Source organism: Abramis brama (genome assembly GCF_963993115.1).
Source record: "Abramis brama genome assembly, chromosome: 21".
Classification (NCBI taxonomy): Eukaryota; Metazoa; Chordata; class Actinopteri; order Cypriniformes; family Leuciscidae; genus Abramis; species Abramis brama.
This window is the reverse complement of record NC_139983.1, coordinates 22752375-22778331: the sequence shown is the minus strand read 5'-3', so window position 1 is coordinate 22778331 and position 25957 is coordinate 22752375. Positions and strand designations below refer to the sequence as shown.

The 25957-nt window shown below is 36.6% G+C and overlaps 2 protein-coding genes across 2 annotated transcripts; both read left to right on the top strand.

The window, feature by feature from the left end:
- Positions 1–399: 399 nt before the first annotated feature.
- g2e3 (G2/M-phase specific E3 ubiquitin protein ligase) lies at positions 400–8874 on the top strand. The gene is made up of 14 exons (XM_084097404.1): positions 400–778; positions 913–1010; positions 1569–1670; positions 1937–2061; positions 3094–3256; positions 3343–3449; positions 4358–4474; positions 4584–4708; positions 4828–4936; positions 5400–5701; positions 5829–6010; positions 6124–6296; positions 7018–7229; positions 7717–8874. The coding sequence occupies exons 1-14, from the start codon at positions 718–720 to the stop codon at positions 7962–7964; spliced, it is 2124 nt and encodes a 707-aa protein (XP_083953530.1). The 5' UTR covers positions 400–717; the 3' UTR covers positions 7965–8874.
- Positions 8875–8991: 117 nt separating this feature from the next.
- scfd1 (sec1 family domain containing 1) lies at positions 8992–25831 on the top strand. The gene is made up of 25 exons (XM_084097405.1): positions 8992–9076; positions 9997–10067; positions 10193–10281; positions 10362–10452; positions 10567–10689; positions 10858–10945; positions 11043–11132; positions 12466–12521; positions 13016–13101; positions 13392–13491; positions 15160–15299; positions 16076–16166; positions 16252–16325; positions 17457–17538; positions 17659–17755; positions 19431–19501; positions 20948–21027; positions 21152–21214; positions 21299–21374; positions 22161–22214; positions 24083–24135; positions 24463–24496; positions 24804–24869; positions 24960–25028; positions 25629–25831. Exons 1-25 carry the CDS (start codon positions 9046–9048, stop codon positions 25650–25652), a joined length of 1899 nt encoding a protein of 632 aa, XP_083953531.1. The 5' UTR covers positions 8992–9045; the 3' UTR covers positions 25653–25831.
- Positions 25832–25957: the final 126 nt, after the last annotated feature.

The following is a 25957-nucleotide window of genomic DNA, read 5'->3' as shown; positions in this document are numbered from 1 at the left end:
TATAACATAAAACATGTCATGGCTACTGCAAAGTTTAAGGCAGCGCTAACGTTGCGTGTCATGTTAACAGAACATCATGTTGTTATAAATATTACCAAAGTTTGTGGTTACTGTGATCTATGACTATTAAAAAAAATATTACACAATACAGAAAGTTTTAAATAATTGATCTGAAATAGCCAACATAACGACACAATGTAGAACTATCACTTACTGTCAATGTGTGACTTGTACCTCATAAACCATATTTCCACAAAATCAAACTTCAAAAACTTCTCCTAAAAAAAAATCTGTGCTCACTTTTATTTTGTAGAATAAAAGGAAGTTGCGTAGTGCGTGTCTTCCGCACCGTTTCCGCAGCACAGAGACCCTCCCACAGCGAAATCCCAGTTTTGATTTGAATTCAACCAACCAAACTCAAGCAGAGGCGGATTTTCACGGCCAGAGGGAATTTTGAATTTGTATCATGCTACTTACACTCTTACACACAAACAAATGACAATAATATAATTGTATTAAAAACCCGACTACATGGGAGCATGTGTTTTTATCTCAAGGAGTGAAAAAACTAGATGAAGGTCGTGAAAAGTGGGTCTAATGGCGGTTACTGAACTAGCCAAGCCAGTAGCAACAGAACGCTAATTAAAAAGCTCTTTAAATCGCCATTTTAAAATTTTCGTAGTTTTTACTTTTTACTGCCTAAGTTAATATACAATAATGAAAGCGATGAAAGAGGAGACTACTGAAATAAAACAGATTAAGGACGACAAAGACCTCAGTAAGTTGCTTTTCTTCCAAGTTTACGTGGCAACGAATTTCTTCGTCATGATAATAACAGTAATCAGATAAGTACCTATATACCAGAATATTTCTTTACAATCTCGTCAACTGAATTTAGTGTCTGTCATTTAGTTTGTAGTCTTTGCAAGAGGTCCGACAACATTCCAGAGAAGTATGGGGAGAAGATCACCCTCCAACAGCACAACCTGACTGTCCACTATTTCTGTCTGGTGAGAATGAGAAATCACCAAATTACATTTAACGTTAGTCTTTGGATTTTACAGTTGTCTGAGTGAAGTGTCTGACAGCTCTTATTGCAACAATGGCCATCGACGTCTGTTTCCTTTTTCAGACACGGTTGATGTTGTGTATTTGTGCAGTACATTTCATTTTGGAGTAGTTAAATAGTATCTATTTATTTTCCACAAAACTGTCTTTATCTCTTATTGTTATTTTGTTTTTGTCTTTTATCATCTATTACATTTTACTCCTGCCACTACCGCAGTTTAATGATAAAAAAAAATCTACCCTAGATGATCACACATATACTTGGTTATTTCTACATGTTCTGTCAGCCACGAATCTTTTATGGTAATTCTGAATATCACACCCTGCTTATTGTATTTTAATGCACATTTGTTTTCAAACAGGAAAGTTGTTAACTTCTAAATCTAGTTAAGATTTAGCTTTATTTTTGTATTATTATGTAGAGGAATTGTAGAAGGCATCACCAAAATCATAATTCATGCATAAAAGTGAGTAAATTATTCTTCTATATAATTTTACAGCTGATGTCCAGTGGAATATGTCAGAGAGGGGAGGAGGATGAAGATGTCCATGGCTTTCTCGTGGATGACATAAAAAAGGAGATCCGCAGATCTTCGAGGCTGGTAAACACACATTTGACTGTTGACGTGTTCCATTTAACATTGCAGAAATGTAATGTTCCCTTTCCCTTTAAAACCTCACTTATCGGGCTTATGCTACTCTGAATAATGCCTGAACTTCGTATTTTGAGCACTTCTTGCGTTGTTTTTGCCTCTTCATGATGACTCGCTTAATTTAGTCCTAATTTGTAAGTCGCTTTGGATAAAAGCGTCTGCTAAATGACTAAATGTAAAATGTATCTGATTCTGTATCACTGTTTGACTTGCAGAGGTGCATGCACTGCAAAAAGGTTGGTGCATCAGTGGGGTGTTCCATCAAAAGCTGTCGGCAAATGATCCACATGCCTTGTGGAGTAGAGCAGGAGTTTATTTTCCAGTTTACTGGCTTGTTTCCGTAAGTGTCTCTTGTGATATGCAAAATGTAAAAAAAGTTCAAAAGTTTGGTAACAGCACAGCAGCCATAGAGTGGTGCAGGGATGGCGTATTTTTGTTGGCCAACTTGGAAGTTAGCGTCACACTGGTTCCCTTGACAAAAACCCAATACAATTTTTCCAATGGCTTTTGAATTATTGCAGAAAATAAGGTCTGTAACTAACAAAAGCTTATGATTCGTACGTTTTGTTCATTGTGAAAATCTTCGCAAATTAACATAACATTTATCATTTTTGAAGCATAAATACCATCGCTAGAAGTCAAAAGCTAAACATAGGCTGTAAACAAACTGCACCTCGGTTGCATGACTTCAGCGTCACCATCACTAAGCTCTTTAAGAGCATTTTCCCTTAAAGTTCCAGTTATAATAGTTTTTAACTACTATGAACACAATAAGGCTGTGAAATCGGGCTAGTGATTGTATGTTTATCTGTTTAATGTCCTTGACAACCTCTGTAGTCCCATGTAGCCATTTGTTAGCAACCACTTTTTTCAAGACAAGTAAAAGCTTGAAAAAAATCACAAGGTGGTATTACTGATGTATTTTATGTAGTAGAATAAAACATGAAAATATCTTGAGCTTGTTCAACACAGACCTTAACTCGGGCATGTAACCAAAAACCCATTGACTTCAGGACAATGGAACCAGAAGTGGTAAAATGCAAACTCATTTTCTGCTTTTGGCCTAAAAAAATGTCACCCCTACACCACTCTATTACTCCAGTCTTCAGTGTCACATGATCCTTCAGAAATCATTCAAATATGCTGATTTGGTGATCAAGTAACATTTCTTTTTTGTAGGACCTGTGATCTTTTATAACATTATAAATGTCTTTACTGTCACTTTTCTTGACTAAAACAAAATCAATTTCTTTCAATATTTCACCTTAATGACCCCAAACTTTTGAATGGTAGTGTAATTTCCTTTAAATTTCCAGTAATTTAATTCTTCAGGCTTCTCATCTTTGGTATTGATGATGGCAATTATTTGCAGGTCTTTCTGTAAAAAACATGCACCTAGTCAGTCCTGCGTCTCCAGCCCCAGTCTGCCCCTCTCCTGCTCCGTCTGTCTTGAGCCCATTGAGTCTGTCCTCTCCTACAATGTCCTCAAGTGTCCTGCGTGTCATGGAAGCTGGTTTCACAGGGATTGTGTACAGGTAATTGTGCCACAAATTCAAACATATTAAAAGATAAAGATCTGGAATTAGAAATTTAAGTCTGGTTCTTAACTATTTTGTTCCAGCATTATGCACACAGTGCTGCCATGTTTTTCTTCAAATGCACACTATGCAATAACAAGGACCAGTTTCAGCAGGAAATGCTCAGAATGGGAATATATATACCAGAGCGGTAAATACAATTTATTACCTTCTAATATTGATTTTGAGTGATTTGATTTTGTATGCATGTATATGTATATTCATTTATGTATGTATATGTGTGTGTGTGGGTTTTTTTAGTTTTTTTTCACATCATTTTGGCATCACAAGACAATAAGTTATAAATATTTATTCTAGGGATGCTCATTTCGATTAATTTTCCCGACCGACAACCGCCACTCGTTAATCGATTATTAACCGTTAACTGATAATATTATAATATTGAATTGGCATTAAATACAAATAAAATTGACGCGTATCTGTGACCCTTTAAAAAAAAATACAAACAATTTCTTTTTTTAATCAAAGGGTTTATTTTAACGTGCAAAGTGCAAACAGCAGCATACAGAACAGATCAACAACAGAACCTGGATTCAGTTTAAATTCACGCACCTGCAGCATTTCTGACAGTGAGAGAAAAGCAGAATAAAATAATACAAATAAAAAACAAAATAGGCCTACACTAAATATATTTTTTAAACTTAATTAACAAATTACTTAAGATAAAATATAGGCTTTAACTGAGAAATGGTCCCTTAAACTATAGACTTCAATGACCCCTATATGTTTTAACATGTTGAAGACCTTTCTCAAACACAAAACATTTCCCTATTTAATTTCTTGAAGCCGGGCTAAATAAGCAAGCACTGTTACTGCATTCAGATATCAAATACTGACATTAAAGAATGCATGAAAAGAACATTTCAGTAATCACACTGGTAACTTCTATAACAAAGTAAAATCTCCAGAGAAGTCATTCAACTCATTTGATATTTAGAAGGAAAAATATTGATTAATACCTTGAAGCCTTGTACATTGAAGCAGCAGTGGATTCCAATCCACCCCCTTCAATATGTTAATATATTGTATATTTTTCAGGGATGCATCATGGGAACTAGAGGAAAATGCATTTGGAGAGTTGCTGCAAGTGTACCAGCACTGCGATGCTGTAAAGTGTCTTAGTCACAAAGGTCGTAAACACAGCTCACAATCAGGGTAATTTCAGCATTTTATTCAGTCATTCTAAAATAATGAAATGGATTGTCAGGTTGTTTTTGAAAAGGATTCTAACTATCATTAAAATTACAAATACTTTACTTCACAGGTTGTTTGAAATTGTTCGTTGTAAGTTGTGTGGATCCAGGGGAACTCATCGAAAGTGCTCCAACCTTAGGCTTTACGACACCGACTGGGTTTGTGCTGACTGTAAAGCTGCTGTTGAGGAAAACAGTAAGCTCTCTAAACTATTGTTTAATATCTGCTTATTTTGTAGAATTAATCCAAAGTTACATACTTCACCTTTTGTAAACTGCCTTTTATTATATGCTTGTTTGTTTGTTTTTTGCCAGAGTCAGTGCAATTGCCAAACCATGTTGAATCACCGCTGGCTATAAGGCAAGAGAGGAAGAGGCTGTTTAAAAACATCTCTGACTTTCACTCTTCGCTCATCACTAAAAGGTACTTGCCTAATCAATAGAATATGGGTCGAGTCGGTAATATTCTGGGTTGTTTATAAGTTCATGCCTCTGGACTATTATAGAGAGGTTGTGTGCTGTTGATTATCACAGAAATAATTTCAGGCTCATTTCATCCTCAGTTTGTCATTGTACAGTGATTGTAAAATGTAATGAATAACTCTATATAAATAAAAGTATTATTAATTACTCAATTTTTTTTTATAATAATAATTTTAGCAATAATAAATTATAATTATAGTTATTGTTCCTTTAGATTATTGAATTCAGTTTCTTCACCACCGTCAACATAACACCTAAACCCAACATCCATTAATTCCATGGGGTTGCAGAATCTGTTTCAACACACACACACACACACACACTTAAGCTGATCCATTGAATCATAATTTTTGCTTTATTTTGAGCACCTTTCCTGAAAATGTGAAAAATTCCTTGTTTTCTAGGCAGCGTGTGCCAGCCACTTCTCCAGAGGTCTTAATGGATCTGGCCTGTCAGATATCACTGCAGCAGTCCACAGAAGTGCTAGTGGGAGATGATGATGGGGTGATGGAAGCAGCTCTGCAGGTTCTGCGGCAAAGTGACTTTAATCCCTGCTGCACACTTTCTGTGAAATTCTCCAAAGACAAACTGAACAACAACATTAGGAATCAGCGTCGCTTTCTCAAGCGACTTGTTTCGAAGCTGCAGATGTCAGAAATCTTTGAGGGACCTGATGGAGTTAAAAACCTGGCTCTGAACTCAAAAGGTAGAACAGATTATTTAATTCAAGCTCGTTTTCATTTATTTTTTCTTGAAAATGTACCATTCCTGATTAATACAGTGCCTGACAACTTAGGTGACCTTCAAAATTAACAATTGTTGTGTGTGAACAGCTCTGAGGGATGATCTCTACTTTGAAGTCGGCTGTCTGTTAGCCCTCTCTTTGATTCACGGAGGTCCTCCCGTGGGCTTCTTCTCTCCAGCCCTCTACCATAGTCTGTTCAAATACCCCACAAACTACAGGCCTACTTTACAAGACCTCGGAGACACTGCTTTCGCACACAAAATCAGACAGGTGAGTTATATTGTTCTTACATTGTGCTTTAAAACTGCTGTTGCATTGAGACACATGATTACAATGAACCGAACAGTTGTTGTACACCTGCTAAACTCTGAATGCACTTTTAGATTGCAGAAGCAAACTCAAAGAAGGAGCTTAGACATGCAATGCAGTCAGCGTCACAATACTTGGAAGCAGCAGGCTGCTGGCGAAAGATCAGCAAACTCTCTGAGAAGGACATGTTGGTGGAGGATGTACTAAATTTTTACCTGATCATCAGACTACAGCTGCCTCTGCAGAGGTTGGTACCCTAAACTGCCTGTGTTATTACATATATTTTAACATTTATAATAACAATTATACATATACATATTTTATTTAATATGAATGCATTAAATGTATTGAACAAGTGGCAGCAAAAACATTTAAAATGTTACAAAAGATTTCTATTTGTATTCATCTTAGGATTCTTAAAAAAACATTACATTTACATCTATGAATTTAGCAGATGCTTTTATCCAGTGACTTAAAATAGAGTATAAAAAATGTGTCATAGAGCCAGCAATATTTGGCAGTATACAATACCACATTTATTAGAAAGCTAGATTTGGAAACAAGCTAGAGCAGAGGAGAGCAAAGCATTTTTCTTTTCTTTTCTTTTTTTTTCTTTTTTTGCAAGTGCATTGCTTTAGTATCACTGTTTTTACAGAAATAAGCAGCAAAACTTTATTCATCATTGATAATAAGAAATGTTTCTTGAGCAGCGAATCAACATTAGAATGATTTCTGAAGGATCATTTTAAAATCTAGTAAAACAGAAAACACTTATTTGAAATGGTAAGAATATTTCACAATTTTACTGTATTTTTGATCAAATAAATGCACCCTCGGTGAGCATAAATGATTTCTTTCAAGCGTACAAACCCCAAGCTTTTGAATGGTAGTGTATACACGTTTTACAATACCTGATTTTTTCCACACTGTAAGTAAATGCTCACTTATTTGCTTGTTTATATTGCCAGATTTCGTGAAGGTTTGAGGACCCTCGGACTGTTTGAGCAGGTTCAGATGTGTGCAGAGTCTTTCTATTCAGTCTTCTGTGGGCCTGTGGAGAGGCTGACGGCTGAATCTGTCTTGGAGCTCTTTACTGCCCGCTTTTCAGAGGAAAAAGAGCAACAAGCAAAAGAAAACACAACAATGAACTATTGGAAACAGTTTCTGCATGAGTGTGACGGTATGTTCCCTACAAAATATGTTATTGTATTGTATGTTGATAGAATTTAGATTCTTAGGTATATCATAAAATCTATGATAATAGAATATGACATTAAAGTCCTCATGAAATCAAAATTGACCCTATTGACTTTAGCACACATTACCGGTCTTAAGGTGAACAATTAATCCGTGCAAGATAAATCACAGATTTTTTTTTGTTTTTTTGTCATGGTTATCTTTAATCAAAATCTGAAAAGTTACTTCTGGTCTGGAATGGCATTCCATCAGTTTGGAATGCTTAACCAATCCCCTCCAACCATTAGTCTGCTATGAGCGAGAGAGATGGATAAAATAAAACCCTGCCCTCTATTCAATATCCGTTTCACTTGGAAATACGTCATAGCACTGAAGTAAAATCTGTTGCTTCTTCCGGTTCACGGGACTTTAAGATGTGTTAGAAAACAAGCTGTTATTTGCATGATCTTAACCCTTTTCTTGTTTTCCAGAGGGTCGGTGTGCAGCATCACTTGAGGACATCCTAACATTCGCCACTGCTGCAGATTTGGTTCCGTCCATTGGATTCAAACCCACCCCGTCTATTTCATTCTTAAGCTCACCAGACCCTTCATGTGCCTTTCCCCAGAGCCACTGTGATGCCAATCATCTCATTCTGCCCATACTACCCTCTTATGAGCTCTTCAAGAAACATTTGGATTACACTGTGTGTCAATTCTCAGTAATGCAGGACATTTAAAAAACAAAAAAAAACCATCTTTCTTAACTGGATATTTCAGTAGATTCATGGTGTGCATTTACCTAATGATCTACAATGATGCTTAGTCTATTTATTGGGGTTAATGAGTATTATACATATACATAAACATATGGTATTTTTCAACCTAACTCACATTAGCATTAATTGATCATAGTTGCTCATTTTATTCATCAGTGGTCCCAGGTGTTGCTAACTCTTCAGTTATGTAGCAGTACATTAGAATCACTCAACAGAGAAGACAGACAATTTGACAGCTTTGCTTTGAGCCGTCCTATTGGGGCATCAACTACAAATCAATACATGTTCTACTACACAATCTTAGAAGTGATAAGATTGTCTGTTCTTTGTATTTTCAAAACAATTGTGTAGGTTTATAAGTGCATGCATTAACTTGAATGTGTAGCTCATAAATGGAGTAGGGCCTGAATTTATCAGCCACACACTTTTTTTTTTTTTAGCTAGTAGCATTTCCAAAGATTAAACTCTTAAGTAGATCATGTTTTGTGTTCTTCTGAAAAGCATTGTTATTTAGCAGTGATTTAGTTTTTTCATACAAAAACAGTTCACAATAACAAGGTTGCAATTTCCCGGTAGCCACAAGATGGTGCAATTGCAAGTTCTTTTTGCCACACAATAGCTGGCTGCTCCCACCACAAATTAATTAGTTGTTAATGAGTTAAATGATCTTACTGTTTGTGCCAGAGAGCCATGTTAGAATCATACAAAAGCAGGTTTGCATTTGTTCTTGAGTAGTTTTTATTTCTCCTGATGTAGTTTGAGAGTGCATGATAACGTGTCAGCTCTGTATGTCATAACTTATTACACTTTTTACTTTTGTTAACCTCAGTGTTTCCTCCGTTGTCTTTATTAAATGATTCTGGACCTTTAATTTATGGCATTTTTTAATGAATAGTGTCTTGAGACATTACACTTAAAAAAAAATGCATTTCCCAATAACTCATGCCATTGATCATGTGTCAGGGTGCGCGTTTCTGCATACTGACGGCGGTTCGCCGGTCGCCACGTCACCCTCGCAGTCGTCACTGCATAAACAGTAAAGATGGCGGCCTCCATCCGGGAAAAACAGACAGGTCTGTCCATAAGTTTGAATTTATATTGAAACACTCAGTGCTGTTGATGTTGATGATTTTCACGCGTTTTTAAAAAAAATAGTATTTATTTAAAATGCATACATTAGTACCAAATACATAAGAACTGAAATTGTACAGTCCTGTCAGTGTAGCTGTGGATGCTAACCGTGTTGTTCATCTAGCAGCTGGTTAACATCAGATGAAAGGACTTATCCAGCATGAATAACGTTAGTTAAATAAGCGTTTGTGCTTTTATGACTACGTACAGTCAACCAGCTCGTTTATGAAATCTACAGCTATTAATATCCCTTTTACCTTTCAGAAGGAACCCATCATTTGATTTGACAAGCTAGCTAAACTCACTCAGCGAAAACTATTAAGCTTAATATTTTGTGGTAGAGTGTAATCATGGTTTAATTTAATGTTTCATGGGTACAGTTTTTATGCTGAGGTTATTATTTTTACGGTTGTTATTGTCATTTATGGATATTGACAGTCGCTGTGCAGCTGCTACTATGTAAAATGTTATTCGTCTTAATGAATATGCAGTAGATGATTTTTTTTTGATTTTTTTTAATGGGTAGCGTGTGAACATTGCACAAGTGTTCGCTACAAAGATTGTATTGTGTGTTGGTAGAATTTAGATTCGTATGCATATCATAAAAATTATGATAATAGAATATGACTATGTAAAATGTTATTCGTCATAATAAATATGCAGTAGATAATTTGTTGTTTAAAATACATAGGCTAATTCTGAAAATGATGTGTTTCTGATATAATACTGCCAAAGTATGTTGGTATCAGAAATTTATCTTGTATTAAAATCATTCCTTTAAATCACAAACAAGTATATTTGTCAGTTTGTGATATTTTAAATAGTGATTTAAAATATAAAATTTTCATGTTTTTATTTTAAGCTGCTCTGAAGCGAATGCTTAACTTCAATGCGCCACCCCTGAAAAACACAGCAGCTGAGCCGGTATGGAAGGTACGTCTACACAACAAACACCTTGGGGTTTCCTCATCCACTATGCAGTGCTTTTTAAACATGACTCAGTGATGCTTTTATAGTTATAACTTGCATGCACACTCACCCTTTGCAATTCTTGTTAGGTACTTATTTACGATCGCTTTGGCCAAGACATCATCTCTCCTCTGCTGTCTGTGAAAGAGTTACGAGACATGGGCATCACTCTGCACCTGTGAGGACCTCTAAGACTTTTTCTTTTTAAATCAGTGATTTAATGAGATTGATTGTTTACATTTTGTTTGTTTCCTGTAGCTTGTTGCACTCAGATCGCGACCCCATTCCAGATGTTCCTGCCGTTTACTTTGTAATGCCCACAGAGGAGAACGTTGACAGGATATGTCAAGTAAATATGTTAACTAAACTACTGAATTAGTGTTTTTGTCAGTCCTGTTCCAGGACAATTTGTGAAGATCACACTATTGCAAAACTAATGGTTTGGTTATTTTCACCATCACAGGACTTACGAAACCAATTATATGAGTCCTACTATTTGAACTTCATCTCTGCAATCTCCAGAAGCAAGTTGGAGGACATAGCAAGTGCTGCTCTAACAGCTAATGCTGTAAACCAGGTGACCAAAGTAAGTCAAACACATTTATTCATTGTGAATGTTAGTTGTAAATCCGATTCAGTTTGCTAGAGCTTTTAATTCCTGCTAGAGCTCTATAAATTCCTGAGGAAAGGCAAATAACATACTGTTCATTTTTATTATGCAGTTCAAGTATCAGACTGTTCTGTCCCTCCTCAGGTATTTGATCAATATTTGAACTTCATCACACTTGAAGATGATATGTTCATTCTCTGTAATCAAAACAAAGAACACATCTCCTATCATGGTAAGCTGCTAGACTGTTTTCAAATATTGACTTGTTTATTCATTTAATTTGTAATCTAAACAAAGTTATTAATAATGCTACTGTTCTGTCCCCTCAGCAATTAATAAGCCAGATATCATGGACACAGACATGGAGGGCATAATGGACACAATAGTGGATAGTCTCTTCTGCTTCTTTGTCACTCTTGGTAAATAATGACACATATTTGTATCCTTTCATGCCATGTTTGGGGTCAGTAATATATTTTTAAATGTTTTTGAAAGAAGTCTCACCTGCTCACAAATGCTGCATTTATTTGATCAAAACATAACAGTTAAAAATTATTACAATTTAAAATAACTGTTTTTTATTTTAATATATTTGAAAGTGTAACTTAATACTGTGATGACAAAGCGGATGTTTTTTTAGCAGTCAGTCTTCAGTGTCACATGATCCTTCATAGATCATTCTAATATGCTGATTTGCTGCTCTAGAAACATTTCTATTAATATCAATGTTGAAAGCAGCTATTTGATGAATAGGACATTTAAAGAACAGCATTCATTTGAAACAGAAATCTTTTGCAACATGTATAATAACATAATATATATGTCTTAACTATCCCTTTTGATCAATTTAATGCTTCTTTGCTGAATAAAAGTATTATTTTTTTTAATTAAAAAAATCTTACTGACCCTAAACTTTTGAACAGTTGTGTATTGTAAATAATGACTTATGAGTTAGAAGCATTTATTTTTTAAAGATTTCTGTGCCACTATCAGCACCAAATGAAATGGCATAAAATAATGGTTAATAATTGCCAATCACTCCCTCTGTCTGCCATTGTTTGACCAAACATGAAATTCCCACCACTAACTCAGTGTTAGTGAGTGTTTGTTTACACTCTTGAGGTGAATCAGACAACAAATTACTTCTAGATGTCTGCATATTAAGCTGGCCTAGGACAAAATATTTTAACATCCAAAAAAAATAACACCCTTCACCTTTAAAGATGATTTAGCACAGAAATGGAAAATACTAAATTTTTTCTTGCTCCCTAAATCTTATGTGCTAAGGCACAATCCTTTCCTCATATGGGGATATTCGTTTCTTTATAATCCATCTGAACTCTAATAAGGCAGAGTTCTTTCGTGGTACATGAAGTATTCATGATTAAAGACCTGATATTTAATTATAATTAAAGAGCCGTTTTTATACTAATTCTCACATTACAGCCATTAGTTTAACTCTCAACTGTCATAAAGAGCCACTGGGTGGCAGAACCTTCCTAATGTTGTTCTGTATATTGCTCAAAAGACAAAAACATTTAGATACGCATTGAATATTTAATTTAGGTCTATTTACAAACTACACGACTACTAGAATTGTATATGGCAGAAACTTCACAATTCAAATTAAGTACATTGATCAAGCCTGTATTGTTGTTTTTGAAATGTGATTATGTGTGTCTTGGGAGCCTGTGAGCAGATATTTAATGCACCCTCCTATTGGCAGAACAGTGAGCTTTCCTGTTATCATAGGTGCTGTCCCAATAATCCGATGTCCAAGAGGGAATGCTGCCGAAATGGTAGCCGTGGTAAGAAACCCACTGCTCTGTTTTTTAATGTTCCTCAATTTCTTTTTAAACAGACCGAGACACCTTTGTTTACTCCTGCTCAGTAAAGAGGGGTTTACGAATTCAGAAATAGAGTATTATAGCATGGCTGTGGTCAAATGACCACCTCAACCCCTACATAATCTCTTTGTTGCAGTGCATTTGTACATTTTATACTCTAGTTTATGTGCACAGCGTGCAAACTGATACAGTCGCTTAATTCAGTTTCACTGATGGTACAGAATTCTTCTTTGTTCCGTATGTGGGACTCAGTCCAACCTTGGCTCGCTTTCACTAGAGTGCTGAACTTTTAGATGATTAGTTTCAGCGAAAGAATGTCTCACTGTAATATGAGACAAAATTAACACCTGTCGCTCAGGTTATTGGATTAATTTATTTTATACATATTGTACAACTCGTTTCTACTGGAAATATTAGTAATGTTGATTTAACACTCTTTTTTTTTTTTATCACAGAAACTTGACAAGAAACTGAGAGAAAATCTGCGAGATGCTCGTAACAGCCTGTTCACCGGAGACACCATGGGCACTGGCCAGTTCAGGTGGAGCAAAAACACACTCGCAAACCCCCATGCAACTGATATGAACAGAATATGTATATTAGTTTTAGCCATAAATCTCTGTAAAGTATTTAGTCTATTTATTATTGTTATAAAAGCATAATCCAAGACACAAATCTTGATGGATGGATGGATGGATGGATGGATGGATAAACAGACAGACAGATGGATAAATAGACTAACAGACTCTACTATACTAGGACATCTTAAGAAAGATATAGAAGTTTTGGGCCATAAAAAATCTCCCATCTTTCCCTCCACCTCTCCCACAGCTTCCAGAGGCCATTGTTTGTTCTTGCAGATCGTAACTTGGATCTAGCAACTCCTCTCCACCACACATGGACGTATCAGGCTCTCATTCATGATGTGCTGGTGAGCAGAACCTAAAATATCCTTACATGACCCACAATTAATACTCCTTTTTTTTCTACTAGTGTTAATGTATTTTTTTTCCCTAAATGGAAACTTCAAATAGTTTCAAGTTGTGGCATATGGAAAGATGAAGTTATTGCAGTTATCATATGTATGATAAAAGGGTTTCATGAAATGTGGAATGTACGTGCTGGGTTGCTTTTTGTGCCAGTGATCATTAATCAAGTTGGTATTTTGTTCCACCGTCTCAAAAATGCTTTTCTCAACTCCCTGTATGGCAGCAGTGCTCTGCCATGCTAAAGGGAATTTTATTCTATGTACAGTGCTGCTCAAAAGTTTACACACCCCTTGCAGAATCAACAAAATTAAAAATTAAATTAGTTATTTTTTCTGTCCTGAATATTATATTTTACATAATAGATGTTTACATATAGTCCACAACTACAAGAAAAAAAATAGCTGAATTATAAAAATGACCCCAGTCAAAGGTTTCCTTTTTTTTCTTTTTCTTTTTTTTTTTACAAGTTTATAAAGTTTTACAAGTTTACAAAAGTTTACCATATTACTTGATTCTTAATATGGTGTGTTGCTACCTGGATGATCCATGATTTTTTGTTTTGTGATGGTTGTTCATGAGTCCCTTGTTTGTCCTGAGCAGTTAAACTGCCAAATGTTCTTCAGAAAAATCATCCAGGTCCTAAAAATTCTTCAGTTTTCCTGCATCTTTTGCTTATTCGAACCCTTTCCAGCAATGGCTGTATGATTTTGAGATCCATTTTTTTCACACTGGATGACAATTGAGGGACTTAAACACAACTATTAAAAAAGGGTTCAATCATTCACTGATGTTCCAGAAGGAAACACAATGCATTAAGAGCTGAGGGGTTAAAACTTTTGAACAGGTTGAAGATGTCCAATTCCTTTTCATTTAGTACTGCACTTCGGAAGCAACAGAAAATACTTGTATGTTTCCCGGAAGACAAAATAAGTACAATTTACCTTGATCTTCAAATTCAAAAAGTTTTCACCCCCTGGCTCTTAATGCAACGTGCTTCCTCCTGGAACATCAGTGAATGTTTGAATCTTTTTAAATAGTTGTCCCTCAATTGACCTCAGTGTGAAAATATGGATCTCAAAACCATACAGTCCCCACTAGAAAGGGTTCAAATATGCTGGAAAACTGAAGAATTTTTGGGACCTGGAGAATTTTTCTGAAGAACATCAGGCAGTTAAATTGCTCAGGACAAACAAGGGACTCATGAACAACCATCACAAAACAAAAAAAAACAGTCATGGATCATCCATAATGACACACAGTAATAAGAATCAAGGCGGAGGGTACGTAAACTTTTGAACAGGGTCATTTTTATAAATTCAGCCATTTATTTTTGGTCTTGTAGACTATATGTAAACATCTTTTATGTAAAATATTTTATTCAGGACAGTACTTAATTAAAAAAATAACATACATTTTGTATGATCCCTCTTATTTTGTTAAAATGATCCACGTTTTCACAGATTCTGCAAGGGGTGTGTAAACTTTTGAGCAGCACTGTATATTTTTTATTCAGAGTAAAATGTTATTGGCATGTATTGTGTTTTATGTCCTGTATTGTGTTTTGATTCAGTTCTGTTGCCTTGCCTAACCCACATTATGCCCTATATCAGGACTTCCACCTGAACCGGGTCAGTGTGGAGGAGTCTCAAGGGTCAGAGGCCAGCCCAGCAGGAGCTCGACCCAAAAAGAAAAACAAGAAGAGCTATGATCTCACTGCTGCTGACAGATTTTGGCAAAAACACAAAGGAAGGTAAATATCTACTGCTGATAAAAATCATGTATCCAAATTAAGGTAATTATTGTTCATTTAATAAATGTTTGAATTGTTTTTTCTTTCTTCAAGCATTTAGTATCTATTATAAATATAATTCATTCTGATTTGAAATCTATTAAACTGATGACTGTGTAATAATGTGTCTGATGGAAGTTACTTCTCTACATTTTGCTGATAAGTTTCCAGAGACCTTATTCTGTCCTAGTTTTTAAATAAGTGATAGTTCACCCAAAAAGGAAATTTGTCATCATTTACTCACCCTCATGTCATTCCAAACTTATATTCCTTTTTTTTTTTTTTTGTCCATACAATGGAAGTCAGTGGGCAACAAAACAGCTTACCAACATTTTTCAAAATATCTTTTTTTGTGTGTGTTTCACTGAAAAAGAAAGTCATACAGGTTTGTAATGACATGACAGAATTTTCTTGGGTGAACTATCCCTTTAAGGACATTTAATAAACCAACTGAACTGCAAACACTTGATAGGAAAGCATTCCTAGTTGTCTTAATTCACTCATCTGGTTTGTCAGATGTCACGGTGTTCATTAATATTTAAGAATGTTTGCTGCTAATGTTTAAAAGTTTTGCAAAATTGCATCAGTTTGGTGTTTTGGAAACTGTTTTAGTGTCATTCCTGTTTTCAGGACTCTATCCAGCAGTTTATACAGATTTATTTACAACAGCTTAATGACACTTATTTTTAGCCTCCTCTGCAGAAAAGCATTTAATTGATTTCTGTGCACCATTTCAGTCCATTCCCTGAGGTTGCAGAAGCCGTGCAGGAGGAACTGGATACATATCGAGCCCAAGAGGATGAGGTTAAACGCCTCAAGAGCATCATGGTAGGTTGATAAGGCTGATGCTAAATTATATATGAAGGAATTGTTGCATGCTGGTTAACACGGATAAATGTGGTTTTCTTCAAAGGGCTTAGAAGGGGAGGATGATGGAGCCATTAGTATGTTGTCAGATAACACTGCCAAACTTACCTCAGCCGTCAGGTAAGTTCCTTGTACTATGAAGTAATCGTGTATTTTTGCGTAAAGTACCAGTATGATGTATTGAACGTTAATTATTAACATGTGCATATTAATTTGGATGGATTTTTTAAATGCCGGAAATATAATTGAAAATATTTATATAAATAATATTAATATAAATGTAAATCACAAGCATACTATTCAAATAATATTTATATAAATTATAATATATTTTGCTTATGATTTAAAATCTGTTAAGGGGTCATTAAATTTAACAAATCATGTAAAATTAAGCAACATTTTATTAAACTTTTATAATTACCTTAATCTTTTAAACAACTGAAAAGATAGTGATCAAACTACATTTAATAAAAAATCACCTGTCAAGTTTATAATATATATTACACAGCATATGAGAGTCAAAATGGACATCTAGAGGGACTCATCTCAAGATCGCTTATTTAAAGTTCATCTATTGCCAAAATTAAGGGGAAATAAATTTCTATTTCTAGTCACGAATAGAAAATTGCAAATCAGGAATGTCAGAATGAAAATCAGAATGCATAGTTTGTGGATAAAAAATGTCTGTCAAATCCAACGCACTGAACGATGTGAAGTTTTTCACTCAGTTCCCTGATCATTCTGATTTAAATTTTAGCAAGTGAAGAATACATTTATACTCGTGCTTTATGTATTATGCACGTTATGGTTCTCTAACAGACAGCATGTTGAAGCGTGTTCTCCCTCTTCTCGGAAAGCAATGATGCATTCAAAACTTCTGGTAGTGTGAGTTTTCCAAGAAACGCGTGTACTCGCTGGACCTTTGCTTCTTGTAAATAATACTGTGTATTGTGCACGTTATTTTATGACATACATCGATGTCGTGATATTCAAATGATGTGGGTTTGAAAACAGATGGATAACATTTTAACATTTTAGTTAACATTTAAATATATTTCAGTTTTTATTAAATGATGCAAATGAAATGTATCATTATATAATCTAATTACATCCAGTACTTGTCTCATATTGCATGAGAGATATTATACATATGTATTAGTCATTGCACTCACAAAGGGCCTACCGTTGAACCCCTGCCTGACCCTACGCGTATAGAGTAGGATAACAGCGTGCTCTTCTCTCTCTAAACAGTTCTCTTCCTGAGCTCCTGGAAAAGAAGAGACTGATTGACCTCCACACCAATGTTGCCACAGCAGTTTTGGACCACATCAAGGTCAGTGCTCAATGAGAAAAATGTTTTTCATCTCTTAGGTTACATTTTCTCAGCACATTATATTATTTCTGCGAGGTAGAGTTGCATATTTTTCTTCTAAATTTGCCTGTCTGTCTTTAGAGCCGTAAGCTTGATGTGTACTTCGAGTACGAAGAGAAGCTTATGAGCAAATCCACGCTCGATAAATCCCTGCTGGACATTATCAGTGATCCTGATGGTGAGTCTTCCTTGTGTTAAACATTCAAGGCTAACAGTCTCATCAGTTCCATCTCAGATCTGTGATAATGAACCTTAAGCCCTATTTGGACAGGATTAGTTTCATACAGGGAGGTGGGGTGGTGAAAGATTTACCAAAGCTTGTCTGTGATTTTAATCTTGTCCGAATTGGCCATTTCAGTAATATTTCAGACCTTTTCTGCTCTGCGTATTCCCAAACTTGTACTGTTGACAACAAGAGAAGCTTTAAAGGTTCCCATCTTAAATATAATAATAATAATATTATTATTATTATTATTATTATTATTATTATTATTATTATTATAATTTTTTGTTGATAATAGTAATTTTGGTCCCACTTTATATTAGGCGGTGTAGTAACATTTAAATTAATCATTTGTTACAATACACTTATTGTGTACATGCATGTTTTTACATTGTACTTATGTTTAAAAATACCTGCATATAATTACGTCCGAAATTAATTTCTTTAATGATATCTATAATTACACTGTTGACCCTTCCCTTACCCTTAAACCTACCCATACTACTAAACCTGTCCCGTTTTACCCGTATCACACCTCAATAGGAGCACAAGTGTTTTGCAAAACAACATGGACACAATAAGTACATTGTACATTGTACATTGTAGTTAAAGACACTTAATATAAAGTGACCATCATTTTTATCAGATTTTTCCCCATATCATGCAGCCCTACATTAAAGTGTATTTTAGTTATATACAATTCCCTGTAGAAATGCCCACAGGTAAAAACAATCCCATGTGAACTGTCACGCGAATATATAACCTGCCAGTACTCTAATATCTGATTGGAAGATCCCTGCCCAAAGCCATTGTAAAATATGCATATCGGTGACTGCACATTAATTGAATTTTATGCTACCAGCACAAGTTGCTACAAACCAATAATAATACTGCTAGGTAATAGTAATAATATTGATGATGACAATAATAAGATCTTTGATTAATATGTGGCTTGGCAACCATGACAAACTACACATTCTGCCTGACTAAACCCCATAATTGTGGTAAAATCTCTGTAACGCTTGGCCTCAAGTGGCTTATTGCTTTAATAAGCCTTGATTTGTCAGATGCTCTTTGAGCTTGACCGTAATCCAAACACCACTATATCCCTCAAAGCATGGCATACTGCCTTACTGTCATAAAATTTTGTTTTACCAAGAGCAGCCCCATCCTGAGAGATCAAACAAAACTAATTGAATGAGTAACTCATACCCCCTTCCCCTAATGAGAGCCTATCCCACCCCCTCATCCTCATCCAGTCATTTTTCCAGCTTAGCGGACTGAAATGCATCACATCTCTAGGGGGATGCGGCCCACTTTAAAGGCTCTCTGTGATGCTACCACAGGACGGGATTTGTTTTCTCTCCTGCCAGCATTGTGAGGTTTCAAGAGGACACTGTTTCTTAATCTCCACAGGGTCCTCTGTTGGTTCATGGGTTTTCTTATGAGTACACAGGAATGGCCACCTACTATAATGATAGTGATCAGTTTTTTTTTTTTCAAGTGATACACAATGCTTTATTGTTCCGATGAGCGCAATGATTGTTTCAACAAACTCTACTAGTTCTTGAATTTAAAGTAACTGTATGCATTTGCATGATGACTGTATAAATGTTGTTCTTATTGGTAGCTGGAACAGCAGAGGATAAGATGAGGCTGTTTCTGATCTACTACATCACTTCCCAGCAGCCCCCATCTGAGGTAAGGCCCCACACCACCACGGTCATGATCGAGTAGTTATCATAATACACTATATCCCATAAGAAACTTCACAGATCATAGCAACCTAAAAGGAATAATCTGGGTTCAGTACAAGTTTATTGACAGCATTTTCAGCATAATATTGATTACCACTCAACAAAAGCGAATTGTGTGGCTTACTTTTTTATGTAAGCACTGACATAACATTTTCTGTTAAAAATTGTGTATTAATTAAGCAGTGAAGTTGCCCTTGTCATTTTATGCGTAATGTTGTCATGACAACAAAAGTGTAAAATTGGATATAACCTTAAGCAATTTGTTCACAATAAAATCATGTATGCATATTGTTTACATCTTGTGGCTGTACTATTGAAACAATAGGTATTTTAATATTTATGGGTTGGCACCTTTCATTTCCTTTGTGCATCACTGTTACCCAGATTTTTGCTTCTTTTAAGAAAATGCAGGACAAGTGGAAATAATTTTTGATGTTGAAAGAGCTTAACTTGTACTGAACCCAGGATACTCCTTTAAGAGTACTAGATAAATAATCCTAAAACGTAGGTTCGAGGATGACTGTGGTGGGCTACCCTGATGTGCACTTTCGGTAACACTACAGTTTATTATAATCAGTGGCAAATGCATGGATTTCATTGTTTGGGGACACATGGAGCCAAAAACATTCTGTCCATTTCCTATGAAGCTCAGCCCAGGTTCTTAAACTGTACTTTCTTCAAAAGCCTTGTTGTTCTTTGGGACACATGCAGCGCAGATTTGAGGAACACTGACACCCTTTGATGCCACAGCCAAGTGTTATTACTCTTGTACCTTGATAAAGCAGGATTGTTTAGCTAATGGCAAGATCTCTTCTGTGGGATGTTTCTTAAACGGCCATACAAATGAAAGTTTTGAGTTCTTGTGTACACTTCCGACGCGAGAGGACGGAACCGTGGGACCAAGCTGGGATGGACGATGTCCAAGTGACCACATTTCAACCCTGGAGAAAGCACACTGACCTGTGCTGACTGTCACTCTCTATTATGATTATCAGTGCAGGCTGTAAAAGCTTTGACTTTCCAAAAACAGAATGGTGTGCTTAGAGTTTGAACTATTTTTCCATGTCTTTTGGTATCATTTCTTTCATCTGTGTCCTTGTGAACCAGCGTTGGTTATTGTTGGCTGAGTATTTGCTTAAACTTCAAAAACAGCCATTTTGGTGTTTGTTTTCTGAGGCTGTAATTAGGTTGTCTGACATGAAAATGGCCCTCTCACTCATGTGGTATGTCTCTAACAGGAATGAGATTTTCTCCTCACCCTGATGGATGCTTATGGCTTTTGAGCTATATGTCATCCTTCATTCTATAAAAACAGCTCCTCTTGAATGGTGGATTTTTGTTTTCATCTTTGAGAGTCGAGTGTTGAATAAAGACATTTGGTTCTTTTTAGGCTGATCTAGAACAGTACAAGAAAGCCATGGTTGATGCAAGTTGCGACCTATCCTCACTTAACTACATAAAGCAGTGGAAGTAAGTTCTGGCCATTGTCAACAAACACACCATAACACGCTGTCACATTTGCCTAGTTACTACATTAAATTCAGCAGAAAGATGAGAACAGTAGTGTTGCAAACTAATATGACCTATTTTCCAGAGCTTTCACCAAGATGGCTGCGACGCCAGCCAATTATGGGAGCACTGGAGTGAAACCAATGGGGTATGAGGCTACACCAAATTTAATTCTCAAAATGTGAATCCTTTTGTTGATGTGTTTTTAATGGAGTGGCCTGTCTTTTTTCAGACTGTTCTCAAGGGTGATGAACACTGGCTCCCAATTTGTGATGGAGGGGGTGAAAAATCTGGTCCTGAAACAACATGTGAGTATTTTTACCACTTACACTTAAGGAAAAAAAGAATTAACAAGCCATCCATTTCTGCATTGACTACCATGAGCTAAATTTAACGATTTACACCTTAAATTGTGCCTCTTATTGAGGATGTGTGTGTTATTACCAGGGTAGAGAGTTCCTCAGAGACAGGGGCTCAAATGTAAAAAAGGGGCATCTCCTAGAAAGGCATCTCCATCTTTCACTATAAATCTTATATGATCATTTCATAAATACAGGCCATGTCACGTCACCATTTTGCGCGTTTTAATAAACTAACAGCCTACGTTTCACATAATAGGGCAGTAGGGCACTTGGACTTAATTTAACCAACTATGATAGTTTCATCAAATGGTAAATCAATATGCAGTACATAAATAAGAGTAAATTTAACTACTTGCCATTAATGCAACTTCTGGTGCTGCATAGTTTTCAGAGTACTTTGGAGTCAATTCACATCTGATTTTTAAATGACTGATTCAATTGTAAAATGAGACAACCCGCAGATCCAAATCGCTCCACAAATGCTTTCTGTCCATTTGGACTATATTAACCCGCCATGACACACCGGCATCGATAAATTATGTAATATTTTTAAATATTTAATTTAATTTAATTTAATCAACTCCCTGAGAGAGCCATATGTGGTTCTCGGTCGCTTTTGTAATTGGACTGTCTAGTCACAGTAATGAATGTGCTACTACTACTAACATATACAATATTTTGATTGTTTTTTTGTTTTGTTTTTTATTATTATTATTTTCTTCTCTAATATAGAACTTGCCGGTTACTCGCATCTTGGACAATTTGATGGAAATGAAGTCAAACCCGGTGAGCACTCTTGTCTATTTCTCCCTTTCCCTACATCGTTTTAACTTCTCCCTCATAAGCACAAATATTTAACCTGTTTTGCTGCTATGTTAGTATGAAACTCTTATAGTAATTAATATCTTTCCGATTGTTAGCTAAAAGTCTAAATCCAAAAATCTTTAAAGACGGATTGTGTCCAGTGTACACTTGTTATTGTCCATCACCAAGGCTGACTGCTTTACCTCCTACTGTGATTGAATGCATATGACACTGCAGCGCTATGGGACACTGAATTTGTTCTGAACGGGGCACTGAAGAGGCTCTTTGAGTGTGCCGAGACTTCAATCCAGGCAATCTGAGCTGCACGGTTAATGCGAATGTCTCAGCCAGGGGAACACCTGCAGAGAGAGAGAGAGAGAGAGGGAGAGGGTTTCTAGTGAGCAAACCCGAAGCATGATCTATTACGTTTCTAGGGCTAAGGGATTTGGAAGCAGTCCATTTGGGCTTTTCACCTTTGTGAGGCGAAACAGAGGTGCAAACCCCTCAGGTGCGCAGCACTAGGGGGCGTCTGTACAGAAGCCGAAGCTATTTCAGCAATAATTGGATTGTGTTCTGCTAAGGTTTAAGGATCTCATTGTCTGCATATAAAGCATCAGTTATTTGAACACACTGGTGGTTTTCAAGTTATTGTTGGATCACCTTAAAGGAAAAATCTGCTTTGAAAATTTCTCCTGATGCTTTGAAATCAACTAGCTGCCGGCACAGTGTGGGGGGAATGATTAATGCTGAATTCTTTTGATTATTTTTTTATAAATGTGGAATTACCACAAAGGATATGATGTGGCAAATCTTTGACAGCGCCCTCATGATAGGACTCTTCTCTATTTAGACATCTTGAATTCTCCCTAAGCACACTTCCAAGAACTATCCCGATGTGTTTTAAATATAAAACGCTGTAATTGAGACAGCTAGCTAACATATAAGCTCTTGCAATCATTCACTTGTGTAACAGTGGCCTTTCAGATTCCCCTTCTCGTACCTTGACATAAAGACCTTTTTTCCGTCTGAAACACCCTCAGGGTCCCTCTGATCTTCTCGGTCTTAAAAGCTGGGGTGGACAGATTGCCGTATCCCGTTACCGACTGGAAATGCTTCCCCTTCACTGCCCATAAACCTGAATTGAACATAACCGTATTATCATTTTCTCAGCTACTGGAATTTCAGCGCTCTGCACAATACGGCTGTTGTTGGGGACACTGGGCAGCTGAGTGCTTCAGAATCTCCTGCCTCCTCCACTCGTCAGATAGTCCTTGCAGATGGGCCTGTGCGACCAGGTTGCAATAGTGTGTTCGGCTCTCACTATTAATACTGAGCTTTGCTACCCAGTGAGGGTAAACCGATAGCAGAAAAATCTAGAGCATTTTAGCATTTGGATGTGAAGTCGGGCTCTTCTTTCAGTGAGTTGACGGCAAAGCATTTCTTCCCAGAATTAAGTATGCACCAGAGCGCCAGGCCTGCCAGGCCGGGCTGACTGAGGTCCCGTGGGGGAAGAGACAGGCTTGGCCCATCCGATACAGAGGATGAGGAAGTAGGAGGCCATTGGCCCCTGCCTCAGAGACAGTTCTCCTCAATTTGTGTCAGGACTCTTCAAAGCAGAGAGATGATAATCTTGCTTTTTAAATCAAACTGGAGGACATTTCACTGTTTGAGGCTTCTGGTTCTCAGATGAATGGTTGCTGGGAAGCATTAGATCTTGATAAGCATTTAATATAGATAGATGAGGTGGTTTTTAGGGTGGTGATGTGGGGAGGGTGCGCTGAGTGTTATTTCATCCTTAATTTGCTTACGCGCTCTGTAATCCCTAATGTTATGTGTTGTGATTTTTGTAGGAGACGGATGACTACAGATACTTTGATCCCAAGATGCTTCGCGGAAGCGAGAGGTAGGACACTGAAGACGAAGACTAGGCTCCTTATATTTTCAAATGATACATCCCTGTGTTTGACTTGGTCCCACTGTATTTAAATATTATGTTAAAGGCATTTGATCCATGGAGGAATTCTAAATCGCTTGTGTCTTTATTGCATATACATAAGGCAGTATTGAAGTTAGGTAAATAACGGATCTGCACATCCTTGCCAGAGCTGGAACTTTCCACTGAAAATATTTAGAATATAAGAAGATCTGTAGTTTTTTCCCCCACAACGATCGGCTATTTTCACTCTCTGCCTGTGATGATGAATTAATCCTAACTGTTTAACTCCCTCAGCTCCATTCCAAGGAACAAGAACCCTTTTCAAGAGGTGAGTATAAAAGGCAAAAGCATTTTGCACCATGAGGATGTTGATACGGTATCTTCACAGTTTGGCGCCCATGTGCTGTAACCTGGCTGGGTTAATGTTAGTCACAGATAGCCTTCTGTTCCTAGTGGAGATTAGGCCCTGCTGATGACAAAGTGAGTTGGAAGCCCAGAGTGTCTGAGCTCACGTCTGTAGGAGGGCCAATTGAAATATTACAGGGTTTTATTTAATACAAAGCGTTTGTACAGTTTGCGTTGAAATTCACACATGATTAAACTTGAACAACTGATGACAGATTTTCATTTCACAGGCCATCGTCTTTGTCGTTGGTGGAGGCAATTACATAGAGTATCAGAATCTTGTTGACTACACAAAGGTATGACTGTGCCCGTTTTCAAATGTAAAATGTGCTACTGCTACGAGAACTTGCTTACAAAGGCGAGTGTAATGATTTTCTTCTCTTCAGGCCAAGCAAGGGAAGCGGGTTCTTTATGGCTGTAGTGAGCTTTTCAATGCTGCCCAGTTCATTAAACAGGTATGATCACTTCCCCTACAGCATAAACTGATAGGAAATGCATGTTATAAAAAACAGGACATCTACATGCAACAATCGAGATGTGTCACCCGATTCGCGTCACACTTCAGTTGAAAGTACAAATTCATCAAAATACGTTTTCACGTACAAGGACAGATTCCGTGAAAAATCAACTGCTCCGCGATCCATTGCTCTAAAATCCAACCGATTATCCCAGAGTTGGAGAGAACAACACTGCTTTGAGTGTCTTGGAATGCTTTTTGCTGCTTGAAGCAAATCTACGTTGTACTTTGTCTTAACAAAGTTGACACCAAGTCATAACGTGCCTTTCCCTCTGTAAATATTTTTTAAACATTTTGCCCAGTTTTTTTTCCACATCAATTTCTTGTTAATATACTTTTACCGCTTTGCTCTGAGTGAAAATAAGGGGAGGGTTTCGCTTTTCCCAATTCTTCCTGTAGTCGTGAACTTATATGACACTGATTGTATGCTGAAAAATTATTCAGTAGTTTTCATTATTCAATCCTAGTTTTGTTTAAGTGTTAATGTGATTTTGTGGTATCAGAGCTTTTAAGACTAAACCCATTCATTTCTCCACAGCTCTCCCAGCTTGGTCAGAAATAGGAGCGTAGAAGTCTAGTTATCCACCCTTCTAGAAACGAATCAAGATCTCTTCAGTTGTACTTCATTAAAACCTCTCTAACTTCAGAATCACTCATATTCCATGTACTTTATACTGTTTTCCTATACTATTTAATTCAATACTAAAGGTAACCAACAATAAAGTTGAACCATCTCATGCACCAATTGCGCTTTGTTTTCTTTGTTTGAATCCACTTTGGGTCATCAAAAGGAGATGTAGATATCCTCATTACGGGCTTATTGACATCGGGTGAGTTCAAGAGCTGAGGCCAAATGCCTTAAGTGGT